Source organism: Styela clava, chromosome 7 (assembly GCF_964204865.1).
Source record: "Styela clava chromosome 7, kaStyClav1.hap1.2, whole genome shotgun sequence".
Taxonomy (NCBI): domain Eukaryota; kingdom Metazoa; phylum Chordata; class Ascidiacea; order Stolidobranchia; family Styelidae; genus Styela; species Styela clava.
Genome location: NC_135256.1, coordinates 12967041 through 12993590, shown reverse-complemented (window position 1 = coordinate 12993590; position 26550 = coordinate 12967041). Strand labels below are relative to the sequence as shown.

At 33.7% G+C, this 26550-nt stretch overlaps 2 protein-coding genes across 2 annotated transcripts; one reads left to right on the top strand and one right to left on the bottom strand.

The window, feature by feature from the left end:
* Positions 1 to 2874: 2874 nt before the first annotated feature.
* LOC120328243 (E3 ubiquitin-protein ligase COP1-like) lies at positions 2875 to 8144 on the top strand. The gene has a single exon (XM_039394678.2). The coding sequence runs from the start codon at positions 5095 to 5097 to the stop codon at positions 7033 to 7035; it is 1941 nt and encodes a 646-aa protein (XP_039250612.1). The 5' UTR covers positions 2875 to 5094; the 3' UTR covers positions 7036 to 8144.
* A 3367-nt stretch (positions 8145 to 11511) lies between these two features.
* On the bottom strand, positions 11512 to 17295 carry LOC120328885 (uncharacterized). Its single transcript, XM_039395448.2, has 8 exons — positions 17174 to 17295; positions 16672 to 16825; positions 15988 to 16274; positions 15521 to 15724; positions 14964 to 15164; positions 14677 to 14871; positions 14369 to 14563; positions 11512 to 13861 (listed from the first exon to the last, which is right to left on the bottom strand). Exons 1-8 carry the CDS (start codon positions 17271 to 17273, stop codon positions 11973 to 11975), a joined length of 3225 nt encoding a protein of 1074 aa, XP_039251382.2. The 5' UTR covers positions 17274 to 17295; the 3' UTR covers positions 11512 to 11972.
* Positions 17296 to 26550: the final 9255 nt, after the last annotated feature.

The window sequence follows — 26550 nt, the reverse complement described above, 5'->3', positions numbered from 1 at the left end:
CCTAGTGGTGATTATCTCTTGGTAGTCATTGACAACTACTCAAGATTTCCTGTAGTTGAACTCGTAAAATCGACATCAGCTCGTAGCGTGATTCCAATCTTTGACAAAATATTTGCTACACATGGATTTTGTGAAGTGCTCAAGACAGATAATGGAACACCGTTTCAAAGTCACGAATTTAAAAGATTCATGGACTACTGTGGAATTCATCATCAGAAAATAACTCCGTTATGGCCAAGAGGAAATGCCCAAGCTGAAAATTTCATGAAACCATTAAATAAAGCAATCAAAACTGCTACAGTTGAGGGAAAATCATGGAAACAAGAATTGTATAAATTTCTAAGAAATTACAGAGCGACTCCACATGTAACAACACATAAAGCTCCTGCTGAACTGCTTTATGAAAGAAATATTAAAGTTTTATTTCCTGAAGTAATAAAAGTTGCAGATGATAAAGAATTGCGAGAATGTGATTCGAAACAGAAAACCATACAGAAAAGGTATGCTGATAAGAGACTTTGCACACGACCTGCTTCTCAACTGCATATTTGTGACATGGTGTTGGTTCGACAAAGAAGATATAACAAGTTAACTCCAGCATATAACCCAGAGCCTATGACTGTTGTTGCTGTGAAGGGAAGTATGGTTACTGCAAGAAGTCCTGGTTTGGGTAACAAAACCAGGAATATATCTCAGTTTAAAAAGGTGAATGATCGACAATTTCAGACTCATGTTCCTGAAATATCAGATGAAATGGAAGTGGCTGCTGATATAATTCCTGAGGCATCAAATGAATCTGATTCTCCAGCTGATGAGCAGATTTCATCTAGTTTCTCAAATGATCAACCTCATAACGAGATAGTGGCTCATCGCAAATCAAAGCGTTCAATCAAACTGCCTAAACGCTTCAGAGATTATAAATTGTATAAATGAACATTTATTTCAAGGACTGTACTGAGAAAACATAAATAATATGGACTGTTTAGCAATATCAAGCTTGGTGACTTACTAATACTAACACTATTTTTGAAACTATGATATCAAGCTTGATCAAACATGAATAGACTGTATATAAACATTACCAAGCTGTGTAAAAGAAATGAACTGTGATTGTGTTACACTTACAAAAGGGGTGTAGTCAATTAATGATAAATTGTTATGTATAAAGTTGATTATGCCTGAATTTTGATTGTTATAATTTCATTACTTTGTGAAGTGAATTTCATTGTAGTGTGTTAACTTTTCAATATCACAGTACTATGTTTCATTTTTAAGTTTATTGCATGATGCTTAAGTGTGCTTGATAACTATTTCAGACAAATATTTCATGAATGGAAATTTTAGGTTAGCCAAGTACTATCTAGTGTCATAACATATTGCTTATACTTGATTTACATTTGTGACAGCTATGTGTGAAATGTTCTAGGTTATGCATGTTCCCAAGTGAAATTTAATGTGATAAATTTCAGATTTAAGTTAGGGAGGGATGTAATGTCCATGAAATACTGCTATATTATATGTCTTATATTTGGTCTATGACGTAATAATATGAGAACATCTGGTGATCTAGTTTAGGCCACATGACAGGGATTCTAGAACTACTCTCGGTGAGCGACGGACGTATGTTGTATTTCTATTTACTTTCATGCAATATAATATATTCTGTGAGCAATTGAAGCCTGTGTTACTTGGATTCAAGACCTTGAATATTACAGTTATGATTGTTATTGATTTTTAGTAACTATAGGTAGTTGTTTAATTATAATTAATATACAAACACATAAAAATTTCTGTTCGAAGTTGATCTTTAAATTTGTCATATTGACTGCTGCGCCTATTCTGATAATGTCTACTCATATATATTGTATTCTTTCATTGTACTGATGGAAATGTGACAAATTAAACAATGTGCTTTAGAATTTTGAGAAAGGCAGAAATATTGCATCTCCCATTTTCTTTGAAAATGCCACCTTCTTCATGTACTTTGCGTTTCATTTAATTCATGAAGTGTTTTTTCTAATATTCTTCTCCTAGCTTGAGGTGTATCCATAATAGGGTCAAATTGAAAACAAAAATTTTTTTTTATATTTAAAACTATTTTCAGTAAGTTGTCGCTTTCTGAGTGGATAATCAATTTCACTTTAAATGGTTTGGAAATTGTATTACATTTAGATAGAGAACAAAACTTACAAAATATTACAAGTATTGTTGAGTGTTCGAGGGCCGCATTGGAAGTTCTCTGGGGCTGCATGCGACAAGCGAGTTTGACACCTCTGTGCTAGAGAACGATTTATTTGTGAATATGTGTGATCTCGTACAAAAATGACAACATATGACCTCGAAACGAAATTGTATTCTGTGCATAATATATTTAAAACAGAAGTATTTTAAGGGTCATCAGACGCATTTCAAATCGATCGTACGTAATTCAATCTGTCCCGACCAGAGCCCGCCTGATGCTGCCGCAATCAAACTAAAATTTGTTGTTTTAGCTAAAAATAAGATCAAGAAGTTCGTTGAGTTTGCGAACAAATTTAGTTTTGGCACGAGACTAATTGTTTCCCACTTTTGCTTTTGTAACACTGTAATTACGTAATTCTACTTACATGGCCTCTAGTCTGTCGAAACGAACAAAGTGTCTGGACGACTGCAAAAATTTCAATGTTATGTCACCGTTTACTTTTTTCTGATTGGTCATTATTACAAAAAATAAATAAATAAAGAAATCGATGCTCGTGGAAAATCCATTATTATTATGGCACTCTGACACGTGGTTGCACTATAGAGCAAAGTACCAGGGAGTTGGAGAGCGGTTTCACATCACAAAACTAACAAAATCTAGGTAGCCTAACTACAAACAGACAAATGGCGTTGCAAGTATTCTTGCATTATGCTTATTTTACAGTTAAAACACGCAACAGCACGGCCGCGGTGGTTGCATCGGATGTAAGTTCGTGCTTTAATAAGGACAGAATAGAATATGGGGAACATTTTTGTTTTTGTATGTAACTATTGTAGGCTATACGGTAGCGATTTAATATTCTGATGATGACTTGAAAATTTTAGAATCCTAACCAGCGGTAGTAGATTATGTATTTGAATGAATTGGATACTACTGATGCTGAATTTATGGAATACGGTTCCGGTAGGCTATATAATGGTGATAGGAATTATATTGGATGGTGACAATTAATGTAATGTGATGAATATTGTTTTAACACATTAAAAATAAAAAAAAATATGTAGTACCGTACCGTTTAAAATGATTAAAGAATGTGTAATTGCTATTTGAAACATGCATTTATTGCTCCGCGGTGTGGCGCATTGTGTCAAGCTTTAAGAATAGGCTCCACCATCAAGTCCATGCATATGAAAACAAATAACTGGCTAACTAGTAGTAAATATGTAAATCCTAACTTTAAATATGCAGGTTCTATTTCTATACAGTTACGGTACCGTACTAGGCCTAGATACCAAGATTTCATTGAGAAAAAATTCTCGATGCCTAGATATTTAAGTTGAGCCTATGCTATAACAATAAAAATTGAGGTGACCTCTAGACCAGTGGTTCCAAAACTTTTTAGAGTTGGGACCCACTATTTATTACCCCAGCTTATGGCGGCCCATTTAACTTTAATAAAACATTGATGGAGGAAAGAAAAATAGGACCTGGCCTGAAAATAAGACCCAATTTGAATTTTAAAAAGGATTTTAATAAAACTCTACCCTTAAAATAAATTTAAAATGTGTAGGAGAGAAAAGGTTCAATGACCTGAGGTAAGGTGAAGATTTCAACGCTGTGTAATGTCACAATCACAATTATGATATTTGTCACTTGATTTTTGTATAGGAAATACAAATAAAACCAATGGATGTTGGTTTTTATATAATGTTTATTAAAAAATCTCGTGATTTTCTACAGTGTAATTTTATTTTGATAAATGAACACAAAAGACCTCTTCCAAAAAAAAACAGCGTTATTCTTCAAATGAAAATAAATCTAAATCCTGTCTAAATTTAAGGGAAACACAGTAAGAAGTGCTGTACAGTGTATAAAACTGCTATGCGCAAAAAAGCCACATGGTCATTCTTTGTGTAGCAAATTTTTGTTCCTTTGAGAAGATCATAAAAAGAAAACTTTCACAGATTAGAATTTAAATTCAATTTAATTTCTTTTGTTTTTTTTGAAGATTCACGTATTCGAGTCGCCACCGATCCTAATAACCAGTATAATTAAGCAAAGCTTTCTACATCTTTTCACGACCCACCAAGATTCCTTTTGCGACCCACCGGTGGGTCACGACCCATAGTTTGGGAACCGCTGCTTTAGACTATCTACGGTAATTGAAAAAATTTATGTTTCGAAAAATTTAGCCTCGATATCTTTTAGTATTACCTTTCAAAATACGGCCAGGTTATCTCCAGATGACACGTTTTCAAAGCAAAGGAATCCCCGCCAATCTGCCAATAGACTTCCTGACTGTTATCAACTCAGCAACCAAATATTTTATATTTTGTCATATAACAGAAAAAATTGCTACAGTCTGACAGTATCTTATGATCTACCAAATCTTCACCTTGAAATTGAAGAGCGGGCTTATAGCAATATTTAGTGTTTTCAACATTTTAATGCTGTAGCCATGTCCTCGCCTAGAATAACTGAATAATAAATAATTTCAATTCATCAAGTAGGCCCAGTCTAGTCTCTTGTGTCTCTGATAATAATTGGACGCAAAGTAATAAATAGGCCATGATATTGTAAGTTAGTGACATTCTAATAAAACTAACATTATCTTATTATTGTATGACATTAGACTCCTTTGTTCAAATCTCATAAACTTTCTCAGAAGATTTTCTAACCCACTTTCTCACCTTTTCAGTAATGCCCAATCAGGCAATCAGTTTCGTTTTTTATGGCTTTTCCAGAATACCTTTTAATTAGTGAATATTATGGAGTTTTCAAGATAAACTATCTATCTGAATTAGGTTTTGTGTAGTTTATCACACAATTTATTACTGTATTTCAAAAGTTATACCAGCTATCTTCAGTTATTATCAGTGTGATTACCTACATATTTAAATCAGTAAGTGGCAATGAAAAGAACTTCAGGGGGTGATCATGCGTCATCTTCCAGCGCATCGAGTTCAAGGCCACTGCCCTCGGTATTGGGGACATTCCGTGACATGAATGAAAATTTTGTTTGCCCTATATGCTTCAATTTAATCGATGAGGCTTATATGACACAATGTGGACATACATTCTGCTACTCCTGTCTGAAGAGCAGCCTTGAACAGGGTAACAAATGTACCAAATGCAATACATTAATCAAAAAAAAGGATGACATCTATCCCAATTTTATGTTGAACGATTTGATAAAAAAGCAAAAGAAAAAAATTGAAGATATAGCTGAGACATCTAAAAAATTGAAGATGGATTCCAGACTCTGGGAATGGCAGACTTTTCTTGCTACTGAAGAGGATGGTCTTCAACTGTCAGATGTTGAACATATGCTTAAAGCTTTGCAAGAAAAAAAGCGAAAAATGCTTCTTGATAGTGCAGTCGTACATAATAAAATCTTATTAGAATTTTTACAAGATTTGGGAAAACGTAAAAAGGCTGATCTCGACCGCTTGAAATCTGAATTGTCAGTTGTGGAACAAGATATAGATCAAGTTCAGGATGCTCTCGAGGAAAGCAGACAAGCTTCTGCTAGCTTACTGCAAGAATCTGTTGTACCTGATAATGGTGAGAAGGTGGAATCATCTCAAGTGGATAAAAAAGAACAATTGGTACCTAAACCTTCAGCTTCATCAACAAGTGAAGGTCCACCTTCAACAAAAGAAACCTTCAACACTCTTTCACAGTCTAGCAAGGTTCATCAGAGCTGGTTCTTAAAGACTTTGTCAAAAAGAAGAAGAAAACTTGCTCTTCATTTCGATGATTTAAATCAGTGTTATTTCAATACGCGGTTAGGGGAGCTCGCACCTAATGAAGAACGCAATATTGAACTTCTTGGTGAGTTCAGCAACAATTTAAAACAGTTTACTCAATTTTCTTCGATACGTCCAGTAGCAACTTTAAGTTATGCCAGTGATGTTTTAAATCCTTCTAATATTGTTTCAAGTATTGATTTTGATAAAGATTGTGATCATTTTGCAGTAGCTGGTGTCACAAAAAAAATTAAAGTGTATGACTATGAGTCTGTTGTTAATAATGTGGTAGATGGAATTAATTATCCAGTTGTACAAATGGCATGTAATTCTAAAATTTCATGTTTGAGTTGGAGTAAATATCATAAAACCTGGTTGGCAAGCAGTGACTATGATGGTTCAGTGACACTTTGGGATGCTTTCACTGGTCAGAGGATTCGCATGTTTCAAGAACATGAAAAACGATGCTGGAGTGTCGATTTCAACACAGTTGATCTTAGGCTTCTTGCATCTGGATCTGATGATGCTCATGTTAAACTATGGTCTACCAATACCTCACAATCTGTTGGTTGCATCGAAGCGAAAGCTAATGTCTGTTGTGTGAAATTTAATCCAGAATCGAGTTTTCATTTAGTATTTGGATGTGCCGATCATTTTGTACATTACTATGATATACGTAAACCAAATCAATCATTGGGAGTATTCAAAGGCCATAAGAAGGCTGTTTCATATGCTAAGTTTGTCTCAAGAAATGACATTGTATCTGCTTCTACAGATAGTGAACTAAAACTGTGGAATGTGAACAGTCCTAATTGTATTCGGTCCTTCAGGGGTCACACAAATGAAAAGAATTTTGTTGGGCTGGCAACGGATGGTACATATATAGCTTGCGGGAGTGAAAATAATTCACTTTATGTATATTATAAGGGTTTATCAAACCCTCTTCTCACCTATAAATTTGATGTTGTAAAAAGTGTGCTTGATAGAGACAATAAGGATGAAGATGGGAATGAATTTGTAAGTGCTGTGGTTTGGAGAGAAAACAGTAATATATTAACAGCGGCAAATAGTCAAGGGACAATAAAAATTTTAGAGTTGGTGTAAAATTTTATTTTTGTTACTAGCGGAATAAAATTCTCTATGATATCTTGTATGTAAATCATCATTTCGTTACACAATATGTTGCAGTATTATTAAACAAATTGTTTACTGATTTACTGATGTTTACTGATATATTTGGAAACAAAGTTTCATTTTTTCATGGAATAAAAGCCTCTGCCATTTTAATAAAGATGATGTGATTTGTCATATGTTCATGCCATCCTAGTTTTTCTGTTTGTAGAAATATTGAATACTAGTTGTGGGTTACTCTTGCAGCTTAATCAAACATGGCCATAATAAATTATAATAATTGTTGTACTGATTCAGTAAGAAATCTTAAAGCATATGTTGCATCATATTTGATTAAAACGCTTTTTCCATTATTTTACATTGATTATTTTTTTAATGCAAATGTATTCACTTGTTTGTAAATTTGTCTTTTTGTTTCATATAATTTAACTCCTTTGACAGTGAGAATTTAGTTATGCCAATTTATTTGAAACCATAAATTGAAAATCTGTTCGCGTTTATTATTTCATGAATAAAATCTTTAACCTTTATAGAATTCAGCCTGCATAACATTCGACATCTTCATCATTTTGAATAACATTTACTGAAATCAAATAAATTCAAGAATCTAGTCAGGCATATACTTGATAAGAAAGGCACATATTTATCGCTTCACATTTTTCCAATCAATTTCAAATTTTCAGCACTTATATAAGCCGGTCAAATCTCAATACTCGTAATGTTTGTTCACCTCAAATTTTGCTACTTCATTTTAATTCATAGAACAGTTAATTTTCATTCATAGAACAGCTTTTTGTTACATATGGAAAGACTTTCATATGTCTATGATGTCCATATATTTCAGCATGCTCTTTTGTTAACCTAGATAATTATTTTTTCTCCCAAGGAGTTGCTTCAAACTAGATCACATAAACTCACCCAAAAGTAAAGGAAAACCCCAGGAGAAAGTCGCAAAGATTCAGACATCTAGCCCTACATTAATAATAAATCTTCAAATGTAGCACTTTTCATATATGAACGTCATATGTTTTGTTTTTCCACTCTTGTTCCTTTGTTTATAAATACATGAATTATTTTGTGAACTACGTTGTTAATGTAAAATATTTGGCTATACATTGGTCGGCGAAGCGCTTTTAATATCATAAATTGTCCCAGGAAAAACCAATAAAAATTTCAAATTCTCGTTAAAAAGATCTGATTGATATTAACTAATAATTATTTCGATCGGAACAGAAAGGAAATAGGAAAAAGACCAATTGCTAGCGACTCGAGTTGGAAGAAGACCTATAAAATTCTTGGTTACAAAAAGCTAATAAGTACAAGAAAAGCACCTAAGCCCAGACCACAAAATGCCAACGAGAATTATTAAGTCAGGCTGCAAGCATCTATAAATAGCAATACAATTTAAATGCAGCATCCTGAGCATTTTTCGATGAGGACAAGTTTTTACATGATCTATGAAAACACACAGTTTTGCTTCGCGGGTTATAAATTTCTGAGGTGTTTACCTCAGTTTTGCTTTTCAAATATCTATTCTTCATGGCAGTAAAGATTGATACAACGTGCAGTAAAAATAGCGTTTGCAAACTACCACTACTGACATCCAAACAGGATTTGGAAATTTTAGAGAAGTGCTTCTCAACCGTTTTTGCCTGCGGACGACCCCTTTTGGTTTGCCAATGTATTCACGGATCCCTACATTGCGACAACCGTAATACATTGTTGTTTTGAACTACAAGTTTCCAATCCGATTTTTGTCCCTACAGAGAAAGTTCTTGTCTTTCGAAGAAAAATAAGTCGTTTTCCACTCGCTGTGAATGTTTCTGCGGCAATTGGCGTTCAAACTTTGATGTTTTCGTCGCTAAGTATAGTGCAGGAGTGGGCAACATTTTTCGAGATTTTACATTGGGTTTATATTTTGTAACTTTCAAAGAAATACACAAACTACTGGTTTTATCTTTCGAGCTACACTCTTGTTACGAGACTTAATAACAAGAATATGTAGATAAAAACATAGAGAGTAATGCAGTTGCAGAGTTTTAAGGACACGAAAATTTTTCGGGAATGCCATCTCAATCACGCAATAGTTTGTTTTCTGCACTTCTCTCTTGTATTCCCTTCCATAATCGTTTATATTTATTTTGAAATCAATTTACAACAGTGAGTTAGCTAGTAACTCTAACCAACATGAGCTGTACAAGTAACCGAAGTAAACCCCAACCTAGATAACTTTAGGAGTACTTTCCTGATTTAGCCATACTACCATTTAAATATACCGGAACAAAAATACTCCCTCTGCGAAGAGTTGTTCCTAGCTAGCTAACGATGCCTTTGCCGGTAACCACATCCTTCTAGTTTGCAATGTAAAGTTCAAATACCGAAAAAATAAAAAGTTTCTTACACCCCGTGAAAATGCTTTGCAACCCCCCGGTTGAGAACGGATGTTTTAGGTTTCGCGCTGTGAATTCTTATTATTGAACAACATTCATCACAGACCAAGTACATGACCAGTGAATTCCCATTTCGACTTTGTCAATCATAAAGATTTGATGAACGACAATTTGACCGGTTAAAAATCACTGGTATAACTTTATCAACTGCCGGTGAACTTTTATATTATGTAAAATCGTAATTTATCCTCATTTCCGTCAGCTATACCGCTGATCCAACTGTGGTGATTGAAATAGTATTGTGTGGATTGGATCGACATAGATTTAAGATGAATCGGATGAGCACAACGGACTTTTGAACAGAATTCGATCGTTGTATATATATATATATATATAGGCTACACGTGTCAAATTTTTGGAATCCTTTCGTCAAAGATCTTTTTTCGCTAGTCGAAAAAATATCGCACTAATTCATGGTCATGGCTACCAGACTGCGCTCCTGGTCTAACCACCCCAGACGTTCAAATATAACGTCTGTGGACCGAAATGAAGGTTAATCTCTCTACCTTGCCCAGTTTGTCACGTGAATGCATACTTCCTCGTTTTTGTGGTGAGTACTGTATTCACGATTGACGCGATGCTCCTACGAGAGTACTGCGTAATGCTTCGAGCCTCGTACCATTATACTGACACATAACCTACCGTCATACAGACACAGTTATTCTTAGTTTCAGTAGCTTTCGGGAAAAGCCGTCAATAATGCAAACAAACAAATTCTACTGGAAACACCAACTGCCTCAAGTCCGCTAATGTCAAAACTACTTGCTGTTTTTGGCGGTTCTTGGATAAAATATCTTGCAATGAGTCTATACGTCTCGCCGCCTCTTTATTCGGTTCTTATTTATATAGATGTCATAAATATCACAAAACGCTTGTTATTTATTGAAATATATTTCTTAACAATCCCAATCACGATTGGTTAGATGTTTTTCACGAATGACAAAAAATTAAATGAGACAAACGAATGCAATGAGAAGTAAATCTGTACATCATATATACAAATATTAACAGTACTTTTAAAACAACTGAATAATACCAGACAATGTTTTCATAGAGCATTGTAATAACTCTTTATATATAATGTAAACAATTTTTCGTCTTTTCTTTCCAGTTGTGTATAATTTTCAATTCTGTAACGTGAAAATTTTACAGTTCATTTACAGTTTTTTTTCCAGCTGTTTTACTTGTATGTGTCTGTATGCTATTGCTCTAAAGTTAGTGTACATACGTACACCGGAGACTGTTTGCATTTTCTTTTTAATCAGACTTTCATCAGCCTGTATCAAATTTTAATCGAAATAAAAAAATATCTAGAGGTAGAAGTCAATATTAGAAATAAGTATTACGAGTCATTGCCAGTTTCTGTTGTATGGTTTTCGCTGTATGTTCCAGACTTTCCTTTATGCGATTTTCCTTTCTTGACTGAAAGAGCAGAAGATGATACAGAGAAGCTGAAACTGAGTGAAGACGACATCGATTTTCTGGAAACCCGTCGTTTCGCAGACGTTCTAGCTTCGCCATTCGTTACAATATATATTGCAAATAAAAACACGCCTTGCAGTCCATTGGCCACGCCGTGTATTGCAGCAAATGCGACCTCTGCCCCAGGTATATTGACAAAGAAAGCGAGAATCCACGGAATTCCTAACACTGGTAGAAGAAGAGCAACTGCGCGGAGAGTTGCTTGAAGAGGTTCTCGTTTGGCAGCTGCATCAGAAGGTCTCATGTCACGTGAATGTACATTCATGAACCAAATTACCCGTCATACAGACACAGTTATTCTTAGTTTCAGTAGCTTTCGGGAAAAGCCGTCAATAATGCAAACAAACAAATTCTACTGGAAACACCAACTGCCTCAAGTCCGCTAATGTCAAAACTACTTGCTGTTTTTGGCGGTTCTTGGATAAAATATCTTGCAATGAGTCTGTACGTCTCGCCGCCTCTTTATTCGGTTCTTATTTATATAGATGTCATAAATATCACAAAACGCTTGTTATTTATTGAAATATATTTCTTAACAATCCCAATCACGATTGGTTAGATGTTTTTCACGAATGACAAAAAATTAAATGAGACAAACGAATGCAATGAGAAGTAAATCTGTACATCATATATACAAATATTAACAGTACTTTTAAAACAACTGAATAATACCAGACAATGTTTTCATAGAGCATTGTAATAACTCTTTATAGTATAATGTAAACAATTTTTCGTCTTTTCTTTCCAGTTGTGTATAATTTTCAATTCTGTAACGTGAAAATTTTACAGTTCATTTACAGTTTTTTTCCAGCTGTTTTACTGGTGTGTGTCTGTATGCTATTGCTCTAAAGTTAGTGTACATACGTACACCGGAGACTGTTTGCATTTTCTTTTTAATCAGACTTTCATCAGCCTGTATCAAATTTTAATCGAAATAAAAAAATATCTAGAGGTAGAAGTCAATATTAGAAATAAGTATTACGAGTCATTGCCAGTTTCTGTTGTATGGTTTTCGCTGTATGTTCCAGACTTTCCTTTATGCGATTTTCCTTTCTTGACTGAAAGAGCAGAAGATGATACAGAGAAGCTGAAACTGAGTGAAGACGACATCGATTTTCTGGAAACCCGTCGTTTCGCAGTCGTTCTAGCTTCGCCATTCGTTACAATATATATTGCAAATAAAAACACGCCTTGCAGTCCATTGGCCACGCCGTGTATTGCAGCAAATGCGACCTCTGCCCCAGGTATATTGACAAAGAAAGCGAGAATCCACGGAATTCCTAACACTGGTAGAAGAAGAGCAACTGCGCGGAGAGTTGCTTGAAGAGGTTCTCGTTTGGCAGCTGCATCAGAAGGTCTCATGTCACGTGAATGTACATTCATGAACCAAATTACCCGTGACACACGAACTATGAAATACACACTGACTATCAAGGCCAGGGAGAGAGGTACAATTGAAGAGAGAACCATCAGGGTTTCTGTGCCGAGCCAGCACCGATCATACTTGTTCACTTTTTCAATTTGATTTTGTCTCTCGACCGTAGCTTGGTATCCTTTTGATGTATCTATATAAATCTCAAGTCCTAATCCAATACCTAAACAAATTAGTACGTATAGGAGAGGGATAATCCAACCCGTCAACAAAAGCCATCGTCGTAGCTTAGTGATGTCAAAATTGAGAGCAGATCCGCATGTTTTCTTATACAACACCCATCCTTCGTTAATCATCCACATTGCCGAAGATATTAAGAAAAAATGGGAGAGTAGTGTCATCGTTACACATAATCCTTCAATGCGATGAACCTGCCCTGCAATGAGCATAGATACGTGGAGAAGAATCAATGAAAGTGTAAGATTTATTTGCGTTAGCACTCGATCTTTTCTTAGATTCCGTCGCAACCAAATCAATACACATAGTGTTGTACAAAGAAACACGATACCAATGATTTCTATAAACAGAAGAAAGATTTTCAACCAAGCTGGCAATTCAAAACTCCGAATGGAAACCATCACCGCAAATATTGTTGTGTGGTTACTTTCACAACGCACCCCTCCGTCGTTGGAATATATTGTTGTACATCCATAATCTGACCAAGCTTTTTCTGCATTGCTATAAAACACACATTTACGATTCGCACTGATCACCTGTCTTCCCTGATTTTGAAACAAAACTTCAGAAGTGTCGTTTCTTATGTCAAACACCATAGAAGTTGACACACTAAGGGGCGATACAGAATCTCCGTCTTTCGTTTTGTTGCTCACAAAAAGGGTAACAGACATAACAGAAGTAGATTCTTCAAAAAAATCTGCGGTGTTGTAGTAAGAATTTCTTTTACCCTTTTCTTTGACGTATTTATAATCATAAACACCGCTAGACTTCAGCAAATTCTTTTTTAGTATGGCGCTCACCAGGACGGCGCTGCGATCTTCTTGGTAGAAATCGCTTCCATCCACCGTTACTGAATCGCAAGTTTTGCAACTTTCCTCTGATGTAAAACTGACGTGTAAATCTGATGATCTCTGCATCTGACGTACAGGAGTTATTGTCATGTCTATTCCTGGTGTTTTAGCGCTGATTGGGCTATTGATATTGCTTTTCATTATCAATTTAGCAAACGGGAGGGCAACAGTTTCTTCGAAAATTTCAATAGGATTTGAATTCAATATGAATCGAGTGGATGACCCAGGGCATCTTTTGCTGAAAAGATCTCTGGACATTTCATCAGTCTGTAAGCTCAGGATGAGGCACTCCAACATGTCTTCCACTGATCCTTCAGATTTTCCAACATGACTGTCACCTCCTGCTTGTTCAGTATTTCCTACATTAGGAGTAGAAAATTGTATCGCGTTATCAGGTTGTTTAGTTTCTGTAAAATGAAAAATATGGTTACTGGGCGGTTGATCTTGGGTATGCAACGAGGCGTTGGGCTTTTGCTCGCATTTTCCTGGTATTTTGATGTCACAATTTGTATTTCGTGATGTTTCCAACGTTACGTTTTGTGACCCCCACTTGGTGGAGGTTCTAAACGAGCCAGGGGAAATAGATAAATAATTCTTTACGTAATTTATCCTTATTATAGTATATGTCTGCCATCATTTCGAGGGAATTTTATATTTTAAAAGTTTACGCCCTGTTAGTTAGTGACATGACGCTAAAATAATAGAAATCCTTGTTTCCGAAAATAGAATATTCATGAGGGAATTACATGAGGCTATTCAATATTTGTCACTGAAACAATGAAACTAAATTTATTTTCAATGAATTTTAAAAATATAAAATAGAGAAGTGCGCAGAAAAGTAAAAAAAGACTATCAAAATACATTGTTTGAAATCGACATTTTATATCGATATATATTTAAAAAATGAATGGCACCTTCATTGTTGGTTTCACTAAAAGAGGTCGTTTGCCGGGTACTGACGGTAGTAGACGATGATTCAAAATTATTTCCGCTTTCCACTGAATTTTTTGAATTTTGTACAGAACTTCTGGGTGTAGCATCTGTTTTTTTATCGATGGAAGTTTTTGAGTTATCAAAAATTATAATCCTTCTATTACCGACTCCAGTTACTAAATATAAAAAAGAAATATGTTGAAATATTTGAGAATTCCGTATGTTGTATATTTTATCAAAAAAAAAAATGACATTTTATATCGATATATATTTAAAAAATGAATGGCACCTTCATTGTTAGTTTCACCAAAAGAGGTCGTTTGCTGGGTACTGGCGGTAGTAGACGATGATTCAAAACTATTTCCGCTTTCCACTGAATTTTTTGAATTCTTTACAGAACTTCCGGGTGTAGCATCTGTTCTTTTATCGATGGAAGTTTTCGAGTTATCAAAATTTAAAATCCTTCTATAACTGACTTCAAATACTAAATATAAAAAAAAAAAACATGTTAAAATATTTGAGAATTTCATATGTTGTATATTTTATCAAAAAGAAAAAAAAATTTGTCCATCAAACCTTTTTCATCATCAATTTTTGAGAAATAAGTAGTTGGGCTTATATGGTCAGGAGACGATCTTCCAGAGACCGGCATGTCATGTGTAGAGGCAACGTTTGGTCTGCTATTCAATTTTCTATCTTCTGCGTCTCTTGGTTTTTGATCGATTATTACGCTTGTTGTTTCTAAATTTCTTCTGTTATCGGCACCCATTTGAAATGCTGAACATAATCATGTTACAGTGATACAGAAATTTTCTATTTATTCATATTTTTCTATTTATTCGATTGCATTTGATGTGTTCTGTTTGTTCTCGATATAATGGATTCCTATCGCCGCACCTCTCAGTAGATTAATATGATACCAGAGGAATAATACCACTGGTATTCAGAAGATATTTCAGTTTTTTATTAGTTGGCTCACTTCAAAAAATGAACTTTACACCAATAGATCCCATTGGAACTAGTAAACGTTAAATATTAGAACGATACAAACAGTACAATTTGTTGAATACTGAGTACTAAGTTAGATATTTTGTCATGGTAAATTTCAATATATACAGATAATATTTTATTACCTGATTTCTTTGTTTGTTGAGAAGTTGTCGGTGAAACATAAAGAGGGATGCTGGATTCTTTAGTATGATTAAAATATCTAACGCTGACTGATGTCTCATATGATCTGGACATAGTTCCAGAACTTTGAAAATAACGTGATTGAGTTTGTGGTTCAGTTGTTGAAAAAATATCATATCCTGCTTTATTGTCATTTTTGCTATGTTCTGTGACGAGAAAATAAAACTTTTTCTTATAAAAATTACTAAATATATATATTGATATATAATATTAAGTTAATGAGCTATGCGAGAATTAATATCGACAATTCCATACATATAATATAAATTTTAGTTCCTTTTGACTGCGAAGTTTAGGTCGATGCGAGAGATCGGGGAATCATAATCTTATGTGCTTCAGTTTACGTTTCCTAGAAATATATACATATATATAAAACACCATCTTCTTATGAAGAAAACATTGAACACACCCGTAATTTCACATATAAATGCATGTGCTCTATCGCCGATTACGTCAAACCAACGTCCATACGAAATTCCTTCACAACGTTGTATTGCGGTGTAATCTTGATCGGGAATGATTTTTCCACCTCTCACACAGTTCCCGTTTGGTTGCTGTTTACAAAATCCGGTCTGTTTGAACCAATTTGTAAATCCGGTTTTCAGCAAAGGTTTCCCATTTTCCCATATCCATTTACCATCGTCTTCTCTGTCGCTTAGGCCAATATATACGAGGTCGCGCGAACCACCGCCAAGTCTGAATAAAATTTGTATTTGATTATATAGCGGCTACAGTAGATAACGATCAGCCATTTTAATCGAAATTTCTGCTTTTCAAGTGAAGTGATTCAGAAGAAGGTGTTGTCTCAAACAATGCAAATGAAATATATCAGTATTTCTTAATTTATAACTGTATTTTTACAAAAAACAACAATCGTTTCGCATATTGCAGCATATAACCGCTTTATATTTAAAACCATTTGCCAGTCAAACCATCCAAAATGGATTCATTTCAGTAGTTCATCATGAGCATTCATCATATCAAAACAGACATTGAAACAAGAAGACAAACTTGAAAGAAAATAAGACGACTTCTCATCTCAGATTAAATTCAATAATATGTTTCATTATAACTTTTGATCTAAAAACCTTACTTATCACAATTTGGTTTTGATCCCATTGCTTTTTCCACATCTCTCTGATCGTCGTCAGAATTTATACTTGCCAGATTGCCTCCAATTCTTTTACATATTTCTCGCGCCTTCTTGGGTGTCTTTCTCATCTGACCGCAAAATACATACTTCGAACCTGGAGAAACAAAATCATATATAAATCAGTCGATATTCTCACAACTCTCAGTATGAAGTATAGTCTTGAATTGGGCATTTTCCATTTGTGACTCGGACTCCCATTCCATGTAACTTCGAGCCTGACTCTATCAATGACGATACCGTTCAAAATCCGATAAAGAAAAAAAATAAATCCCTTCAAATGGTTGGTTGTAACGATTGAAACTAGCCGATGCTCATCTAATTCAACTTCGCTAATGACTAAAATACGACTGTACAACTAATGTGATGCCAAGTAATGGGGAGACTGCGTTACGTATTCTAACATATTGAAGTATACATTATTTTGAAACATTAAATTGCTCACCGGGTGTTGGTACACAGGTTTCGTTCTTGTTGCCCTCAGTTACAACAGCAAACACCACAAGTATAAATGGAAAAGCTAAGTACAAAGTTATTAATCTCATATTTCAGTATTCACGATAATGTAATATCATCTGGAAATAAAATCGTTTGAAAAATAAAAATAACGAAACACAAAAATTCGATGCGAGTTTCTCTTGTAGATATTCGTCAAAATACATTTTATTATTTGTAATATGTAGCATGGAGTTGTTGTCCAGGTTCTTTCTGTCTTTTTGGTTTAGATTTAAAATTGAGTTTTGATACAAGTGACTAATGTATACGTGGCATATATCTTATTTATCTTTACAATGTAAAGCAATGTTTATTAACGACATGTAACTATACCATCCATATATTATAACCGTGGTATAACTTTAACTAAACACTACTTTTTGAAAAGCAAACTTTTTAAACACTATCTACTAATATCTCCTGAACATAATGGTGTATGGTAAAATAAACCTTACTATTTTTAGTCTGTCACTCATAGTTCACATCCGCACATTGAGTGAAGTTTTCGATTGTTTCTGAAATGTTTCCAAAAGAACTTTTTGAATGGAAAATATTTCATAAAAACAAATGAACCCAATGTGTTTCTTCATCGAATCTTTATATATCGCCATTTACGAGCTTATAGTGCGTCGTTGAAATTGCGTGTAAAGCTTGACGCAGTTTGAAATATGTCGGACGTCAGGCACGCTTTTGGCGCAAACCAATTACCGCCCAATTACACGTATTTGCCAACTATAAAGTCATCAATTTTATTAATAAATATTGGCTCACTGCATGCATTTTGCTGTACTAATGATAAATAGTTTCTATTTCCTATATTAAAATTAAACTCGATGGTTTCTTATTTTTTGCAATTAATATAGCCATAATTATTTATAAGCCAGAATTTACAAAATGCCTCTTTTTTTCACTATTTTCGGAAATCAATAATAAATTGTTCATTAGTATAGACTTTACATTTCCATATATATTCGCCAAGTTCAACTTTTGACCGAATGAACTTCCAATTTCTTTGTAATTGATGAGTTTCATTCAAAGGGAAATACTGGAGGTTTTGGAAATAATTCCGAACTACAGAGTGTCGTGATCAATACCATAATATATATTTATTATATAGATTATTATCTTAGAAAATTTCTTAGTGCTTCAATTGTTTTTAAATATCCAAGCCGTCTAAATATTTGTAATAATACTTTAACGTTTCTCCAGTTTATTTTAGTATTTCTTTTCTTATATAATTTATGAAAATTGTCATTTGCGTATTGATTATACAATTTCCATCATCCAAAAATAATTTAAAATAAGCACATATTGAACTAGCCTTTTGAAAAAATGCTAGTTTTGTCACTGGTTTGAATAACTTAAAATCCATATACGGAAATCGAATAATTTCATGAAATTTTTAATAGTGTCGATCAACTTCTTAATAAAATACGAACTGTGAATGCTATGTAGTCACGACTGCGTTATTTCCAGACGTTTTTTCATTCCTAACCTATTTCTGTCCTTAAGATAAAAACTTCATGGGATCGTCGTGATTCCTCGTTTACATAGAAGGTTGTGAGATAACTTTATTAACTCTTGATAATTTAATATATTCCATAAAAATCAATGACTTTTATACAATTTAACGTGATTTCCCTACTGGAAAAAATGCTAAACGAACTAAGATTCTGCCAGCACATATAAAATAAAATATTGTTAATATTGACTCGAAATAATATAGTCCATAAACTGTTACAAAAAGGATTTCACGGAATAAACAAAAAAATAATCTAACCTATGGAGGCCAAGGGTGTTGTATCTTGGTATAAACATTACATGCCTAAGACAATCTGTTTTAGCAGGAAAATCCAATATATTTAGTAATTGTGCAACAAGATTGATTGGATTGATTTAAATTAATTACAATTTAAATGAATTGCCGAGGAATATTTGAAAAATTCTAAATATTCAAATATATGAACAAACAACCTAATAAATCACCAACAAATCTATCAGTGCAAGAACATGAACATATCAATTTTCTACGATGAACTGCAAAATAAATGAAAAACTCGTGTCAAATTGATTGACTATGTTCGTGTGAAGATTAAAGTCATGCAATGATGAATTGTCGCAGAAAATGATCATATGAAATAAGTTCATAGACTTAAGATCACATTAGACGACTTCATTAGATTTCTTGGAAATAGTGAGAATCGAGATGATAATAATACTCATCCAGCGCTAAAGCAAAGGGAAATCAACGAAGAAAATCGCAGCCGTAATTGATAGGTGTTTAGATTAATGATTTTTTCTCATTTTCGATTTAAACTGGAAATAAAGCACCGAAACGTAATGAAACTTACTGCTATATAACCTTGTTGAATTTCTATTTTCAAATAAACTTCCGCCAGTACAAAAACATTAACATTTATATTTTGTTTAATATTTAATTAAAAGTAATATACCTGTTTTACAGCGAACTATATATACCCTCCCTCACATATGCTTTCGCGCAGGAATGAAAAATTAAAAAAAATAAATTTAATTTTAAAGATTAATGAGGCTGTGGTGATAATATATCATTGTAGAAACACCAAAGAATATTGATCTAAATTATTTAAATATCCCATAAAAATTTCGATGCTGAGATAAACAACCGTTGATACATTGGGTAATAAAAAAACGTTAACACTCAACTAAGATAATGATAGTGATTATGCGCCAAACAGTTCAACAACTGCTTTTAATATTTAGATTTAGCTATACACACCTCGATTCTCTATCAAAAACTAATTATATTCAGGGTAAATATCAAATTTAAGCTTAAAACGATTTTCATCGGTGTTTTCTTTTCGATTCGTGCCTTGATTTCAACTCAAAAAAGTTTATTACTAATCTCTGTAAAGTATCGCCGTTGGATAATACGAACACTCTCTTTCCGATAAATATTTTATGCGAGTAAGGGTCGGTTTTATCGTTTGGATGCTCATCATCGGTTCAGTTTCGAATGCTACGAAATAAATTTCATTTGCATTATAATGTTAGGCCTGAATTACATTTTTTATATACATTGAATTTGAAATTAATAAATGAGCTTGATATACTATTTATCATTACAAAGTATGGCCGTATAGTCGAGCATGTTTATGGCACATACTCCTAACTGTCGTTCTTATCTGACTAGACAACAAACTGATTCTTAGTTGAATTTGCTCAATTGAAATTCCTCGATAATAACATTAATTTATCAAAAGTAATTTTTGTATTAATTGTATACAAAAACATAGAAACTTAGTGAAATTTATGTTTAGCGGTCCAGTCACTAAGCTTCAGTTTTACAAAAGTGCCATGTAAAGAAATGTAATATCGATCAGCAAAAAGGATATCGTCTGAATCGCAGTTATCTAACAACGACGATAACGGGGTTAGGGACATATTATCTACTGACTGAGTGATACTAGACTCTGTTTCCAAATATTTGAAACAGAATACTTTCATTTTACGTCTGAATAAAATGCAAATTTTTTTCATTTCTATAATTTTTGCAAAAATCTAAGCTGAGCTCGGATCTGTTGTATTTAATATATATACTTACAATGGCTGTAGTTTAGTATCGAGAACCGCATAGCTTCATACCCATACTTAGAAATTTAGCGTCATCGCAACGCAACGAACGCACAAACAATTTCCGAAATTCCGATTGATTATTCCATAATTGCGCTAGGCTCACATTGTAATGCAACAACAAACAATACGGCATACGTTACATCGACAGTTCTTAGATATCCTATTTCATTGCCTAACTCAGTCTAAGCGTAGTCTGCTAATAAATTTACAACAATATCGTGACGTGACGCAGTTTCAACGTTGCCAACGTTCAATGTAATTCATCACATATGTCAATATGCACACACATGCAGTTTGGTCATTTCTTCCTTTTTCCAATCATTTTTCCACTTAACGATAGAATTGAACGAAAGGCGTATTTGTTTTTAAGGACTAAATTTATGTTCACTTTTCCCCAATTTTATTTCAAGATATCTCGTACAGAGTTACGTTTGTTACTGTTTTCAAGTACTTTTATACCTAAAAAAATAATTAAGTCTACTATAAACGTAGTTCCTCAATCCCAATGCTGATTTATTCTAGGTTGTAGACCTCAAGTTCACTATCCATACGTAAGAACTTGTAAAACAGCTATGATTGGCCCAGTAATAGATCGAAAGGTCACCGGGATCACGAACAATATTTTTGACATGTATTACATTAACTCGTGCTTGGCATTTATTTCAGACGTTTGCAAAGATAAACGTATTGTTCTAACGTTTATGACATTTGGGCCGTATTACAAGTTCAAAACTTTTTATAAGACATTGATCTATGCCTGTTATTACTATCAATGTGATATCATCACCATTACATTACTAAAATTTATATGGCAATCAAATCACTTGAAATGCATGAGGAAATTTTAGGTGAATACCCATGACGACCAACCTCGTTATTGTGCCAATTGTTTTGAACACTCCGGAAATTTTGTTAAACGCTCACCAGATCAGGAATACTCGCAATAAATGTGAAATACATTTTATGTTTAATCTGCTTCCTTCTCACCCTAATACTATATATTAAAGTGAGTTTCTTTATTCTGGTCCTGATATTTTTTATTCTTTTTATTAATCGGTTCTTTGATGTAATTTTCACCAAAATGGCCGTCTGTTTATTAGTAATTGGTATAAAATTCACCAACTTCCAGATAAACCTAAATATAGCGATCACATATAAATAACTAAAACGACGAAAAGTTATCTATATTCACAATACGCTATTCATAAAATGATATATAGCCAAGATTACTCAATTTTATATGCAAAGTTCACTAAGTAGTAGTAACAGTAATAGTGGTAGTAACAATAATAATAAACCGCATTTATAAACAGAGATATTTGCGATTTCTGAGCTCAATATCCATTATACATTTACGATGAGATATAAGAAAACAAACATTAAATCACATAAATTGCTGTATAAAACTTACTAATAGCAAAACATTTCAAATTGTTTCCACAACAGCACAATAATTATTTAGTCCAACATTTCAGTACTTTGACAACATGGTCGTATATTACGTTATTGTGTGAATCCCCCCTCCCTCTCATAAAAAAACTGATGGAAAGCGCAATTTCTTTACCGTAAGTTGGCCCTCGCTTCTGCCCATCGGTCCGATATTAGACTATTGAATAGTTGGTTTTATTTTTGTCTAAAGGGCTTGCTTATTGATTATTGTTTTACGCGTTTCCGGCTGAAAAAAGTCGCAGAAATTACAATGACAAATTAGCTTTAAGAATAGGTGAAAACCAATATTATAAAGAACTAAATCGAGAGAACCAAAACGAGAGAAAAACTGTAAATCGTTATTGTACTATTGTTGCTACGCAGGCCCAGTTATGGTTACGCAAACACAGCTTGCAAATGGACATCAGTATATTTTAATTACGTAAACAATAGTCTATAGTTGCGTAAAAGCCGTGGGTTTGATTGATTGCCGGACAGAATTGATTTTTCAAGAAGTTTTATTCTGATGTGACCATGCAGAGAACCATTATTTCGAAAATAATACATCTACGGCCGGTCGCAAATGACGTATATATGAATTCTTATTTACGGGTCGAAATATTATAATCGTTTGATGTGACTATGTTAACGATTAAAATAAATTATCACAAATCTGGAATATTCTCTAATATTTGCGTAATTAAATCAATTGCCGTTTTTACGTAAACAGCATTCCTTCAGTGTCAGTCATATTAATATAAATAAATATTTATTATTCGCCAATATTGGTAATCAGAGGATGAACAGAGAAGGTTATACAAATTGAAATGTTTATTAGAGTAGACTAGTGGTTCCCAAACTTTTTGTTCGTGCGGCGTCAAATTATCAGGGGAAAAACTCACATGCAACGTTTAAATGAAACTCAATTTTTTGATCGTTAATGTGTACTTTATGCTTTTTAAAGTTTGTAAACAGGCCTAAGGAATAAAGGCAAAATGTCCTCATCTCTCCCTGATTTTCCTTTGAAATGCGAAAAAATCACTCATGTTCGCTAAATTATGTTCAGCAGATAAATGAACTGCAGCTCGCGAAATTGCAGCAAACAGTCTATCTATAGTGTACGTAACAATAGAAGCAGACACTACCTAACAAAAAGTAAACTATAAAGAGAGATGAAATGAATTTATTGAAAGAAAGAACGCCGCGGCGCACCCTTTGGGAACCGCTGGGGTAGACAATATATTGTCGCGAATCAAATTTCGTTTATGGTAATTCATACCATTCTAACAGTCTAGGTAATTTATAAATACTATTATATATTTATTTATAAAATTTATGAATGAATATAAAATTGAATTTTTTTACTAAATAATTTTTGAGTAATAAGTTTACATTATAATACAAGAGACCAATGCTCAATATACGGACATAAAGGCCAAAAAAAAGTAGTACGGGCATGCAATCTTTTAAAATAGCCTACCGGTACAACAGTCTTCACGACTTCGCCTGACCATCAGAAATCGCCAACGCGAACGAGGAACCGCCCACAAGATGCACCATTTTAATGACGTCACCGCACACAAAAAACACGAATCCCATGTAGCCCACAGATATTTTTGAAATAAATAAAAGTGATAGTCTTTCAGCGCCCGAAAACGTCCAACATGGTCTATCTCTTTATATTATTCATATTGTAATCTGAGGTTTCTCCCCTTTCACCTTCAGTGTCATGCACTTCTAAACAATTATGCTGAAACAACCTATTCAACTTTATAATAAACTAGTCATCCGTTTGTAAACTGTCTTAAACTAAGACGATAGAATATAGACTTCTAGCGCACATTGCCATTCATTTACATATGCTTATATAATATACTGCGGAGCCACTGCGTTTGACAATTTCACTGTCTTTAATAATAGGGAATGGCATTGTCCCTACCTAGATAATTGGGTATTGCCGTAGTGTGTGTACCAGGTCAGGGTTAGGTCATAATTTTTTTTCGATTTTCCTCATTTTAGTTCTATCACGAGTTTGGGGACTGTCTGTGTTAGCCAAGTGCATATACCCTCTATCCATAAGATTCAGTGCCTCTACACAACTTGATGTAAAGTAGGCGAACAAAATTAGTTACCTTCATATTGGTACACACATTTCTGGAGCGCCGATACTTGCACTCATTAAATTATTCTTCTTGTCAACCAGTATAGAGTAACAAAACTGGACATATGAAATACCGTTTCTCTCTGTTTTACACTTCAAGCAGCCAGATCTCTCCAACTGAGCACAACTTGACTGTTGAATGAATGACGTTTTCGTACCCGTCATTTTGCTAATATTAAATTGTTTGCTATGAAATTATTTTAGTATTACTATTCTAGATTTTCTACCATAATATTCACCCCTATTTTCGTGTTTAATGTAGTCACGGTCGAAAATCGATTAAATCAAATAAACAAATATACTCAAATGAAATACTATGAAAACTATTGACAACAAATTATTTATAAGTTATACCAAAAGCTGTTTTACGTAGAAATTCAAAATGGCTGATAATTCAAGTAATTCATAAAATTAAACCCGTCGAAGGTAAGACTTGATGTTGATGTGAAATCTGTGATCTTTGTGTAAATTGTAGTTTGAAAAAATTATTTCAATTAATTATAATTAATTTATATAAACGACCAAATCTAGAAAAATCTCCATTATAACGACTGACGTACTCATTTTGAGGATAAATAATTATATATGTTAAGCACAAAAATTGTACTTCATTTCGATACCGTGATCATTATAATTGTATCAAAAAGTCATGTTCAATCAAACAACTTTTTTACTTTTTTAGATTTGCATACGAAAGCACGTATGCACAACGTTTAGGCAATTAGTTTTCTAAATTTAAACGCACATACACGTCCATTCACGTTCACTTAAAGAGATGACTCAAGAAGCTTTACGTAAAATGTTATTAGTTCATAAAGTTTGACGCAAATATTGATCCACGGTGGCAGTTCACGTTGAATGCACTCTGCTGCATTGCTTCGAATCACGACTTTTCTTGTCTCAAACAATCTTGAAAAAAATTGTAGTAACGTTTTCTTTGAAGTAAGACCGACAGAAAAAAATCGCAATGTTTCACTGCCATTGGACTTTGGATAAACGATGTTGACCAACTGCAGTAAACAAATGTGAATATCGGGTGAATCTTCGCAGTACAGTAGAAACTTTACTTAAAAAATTAATTCGTCCCGGAAGCCGTTTCGTAAGAAGAAAATTTCGTAAGTAAGAGTGCATTTTACCCTATAAATGCCCTAATCCGTTCTAAGCTCTCACGAAACTCGGACATAATATTTTTATAAATTATAAATATTGTCTAAAACCTGTAACAATTAAATTTTAGAATTAGATTACTGCATAATAAATGGAAATGGTACATTTGAAAAGAAGATATAACGGGAAAAAACGAATAAAAACTACGAACTGTTTGGCTAGACTAGGCTAAGACCGCGGTGTGTGGGAGGACGGCGGTCGGAGTAGGTGGGAGAAGGCGGCAAACAGTTGACAGCTGAGAGAGAACGTAATGTACGAAAATGAACACATACACTAAACTCAAAACACACATCCGCTTAAACGGTCAGCACGCGTTTTTTAAATTTTCAGCCTTTCGTATTTAGAAGCATCTTTCGTTATTCGGAGCAATATTCTATGAATAAACGTTTCGTAACTGTAAAAAACACAACATTCTTTCACGCCCTGTCGTGATAACCGTATTTCATTTTGACCTATTTACGTTGCAGTAAATTAGGTTAACACTTTGTGGCACTCGAGAGCTAAATTCAATGAAATAAAACCTTCAATGGTGATGTCATAATACGAAGCTCGTTCGTTTTGTTTGTCTACTTCAGTCTGCATCCATTTGTGATGCCTTTTACGGTGCGTCAGATTCGAAGGATTATTGATATTCGATCGCTTAAATAATTCAACTGAATGATTTTGAAGAAATGAATACAATTTTATATTCACGTCCCCATGCTATTTCCTCTTCATATTATTCATTGAACAGAAGAAAAATAATAACTTTTACTGATATTTATTATTGTAACTACACCAATGCTTTCTTTCATTATAGTGTTTTGTGACCATCAAGTTTCTACAAAGATCGGCGAAAAGTGTGACAGAGAGAGATAAACATGACGGAATAAAGTGTTCCTATATTTCATAAAAAAGTGTTTTCATAAATTAAAATAAAAAAGCAAAATTTTGGGCGAAATATCGGGTAATATTGT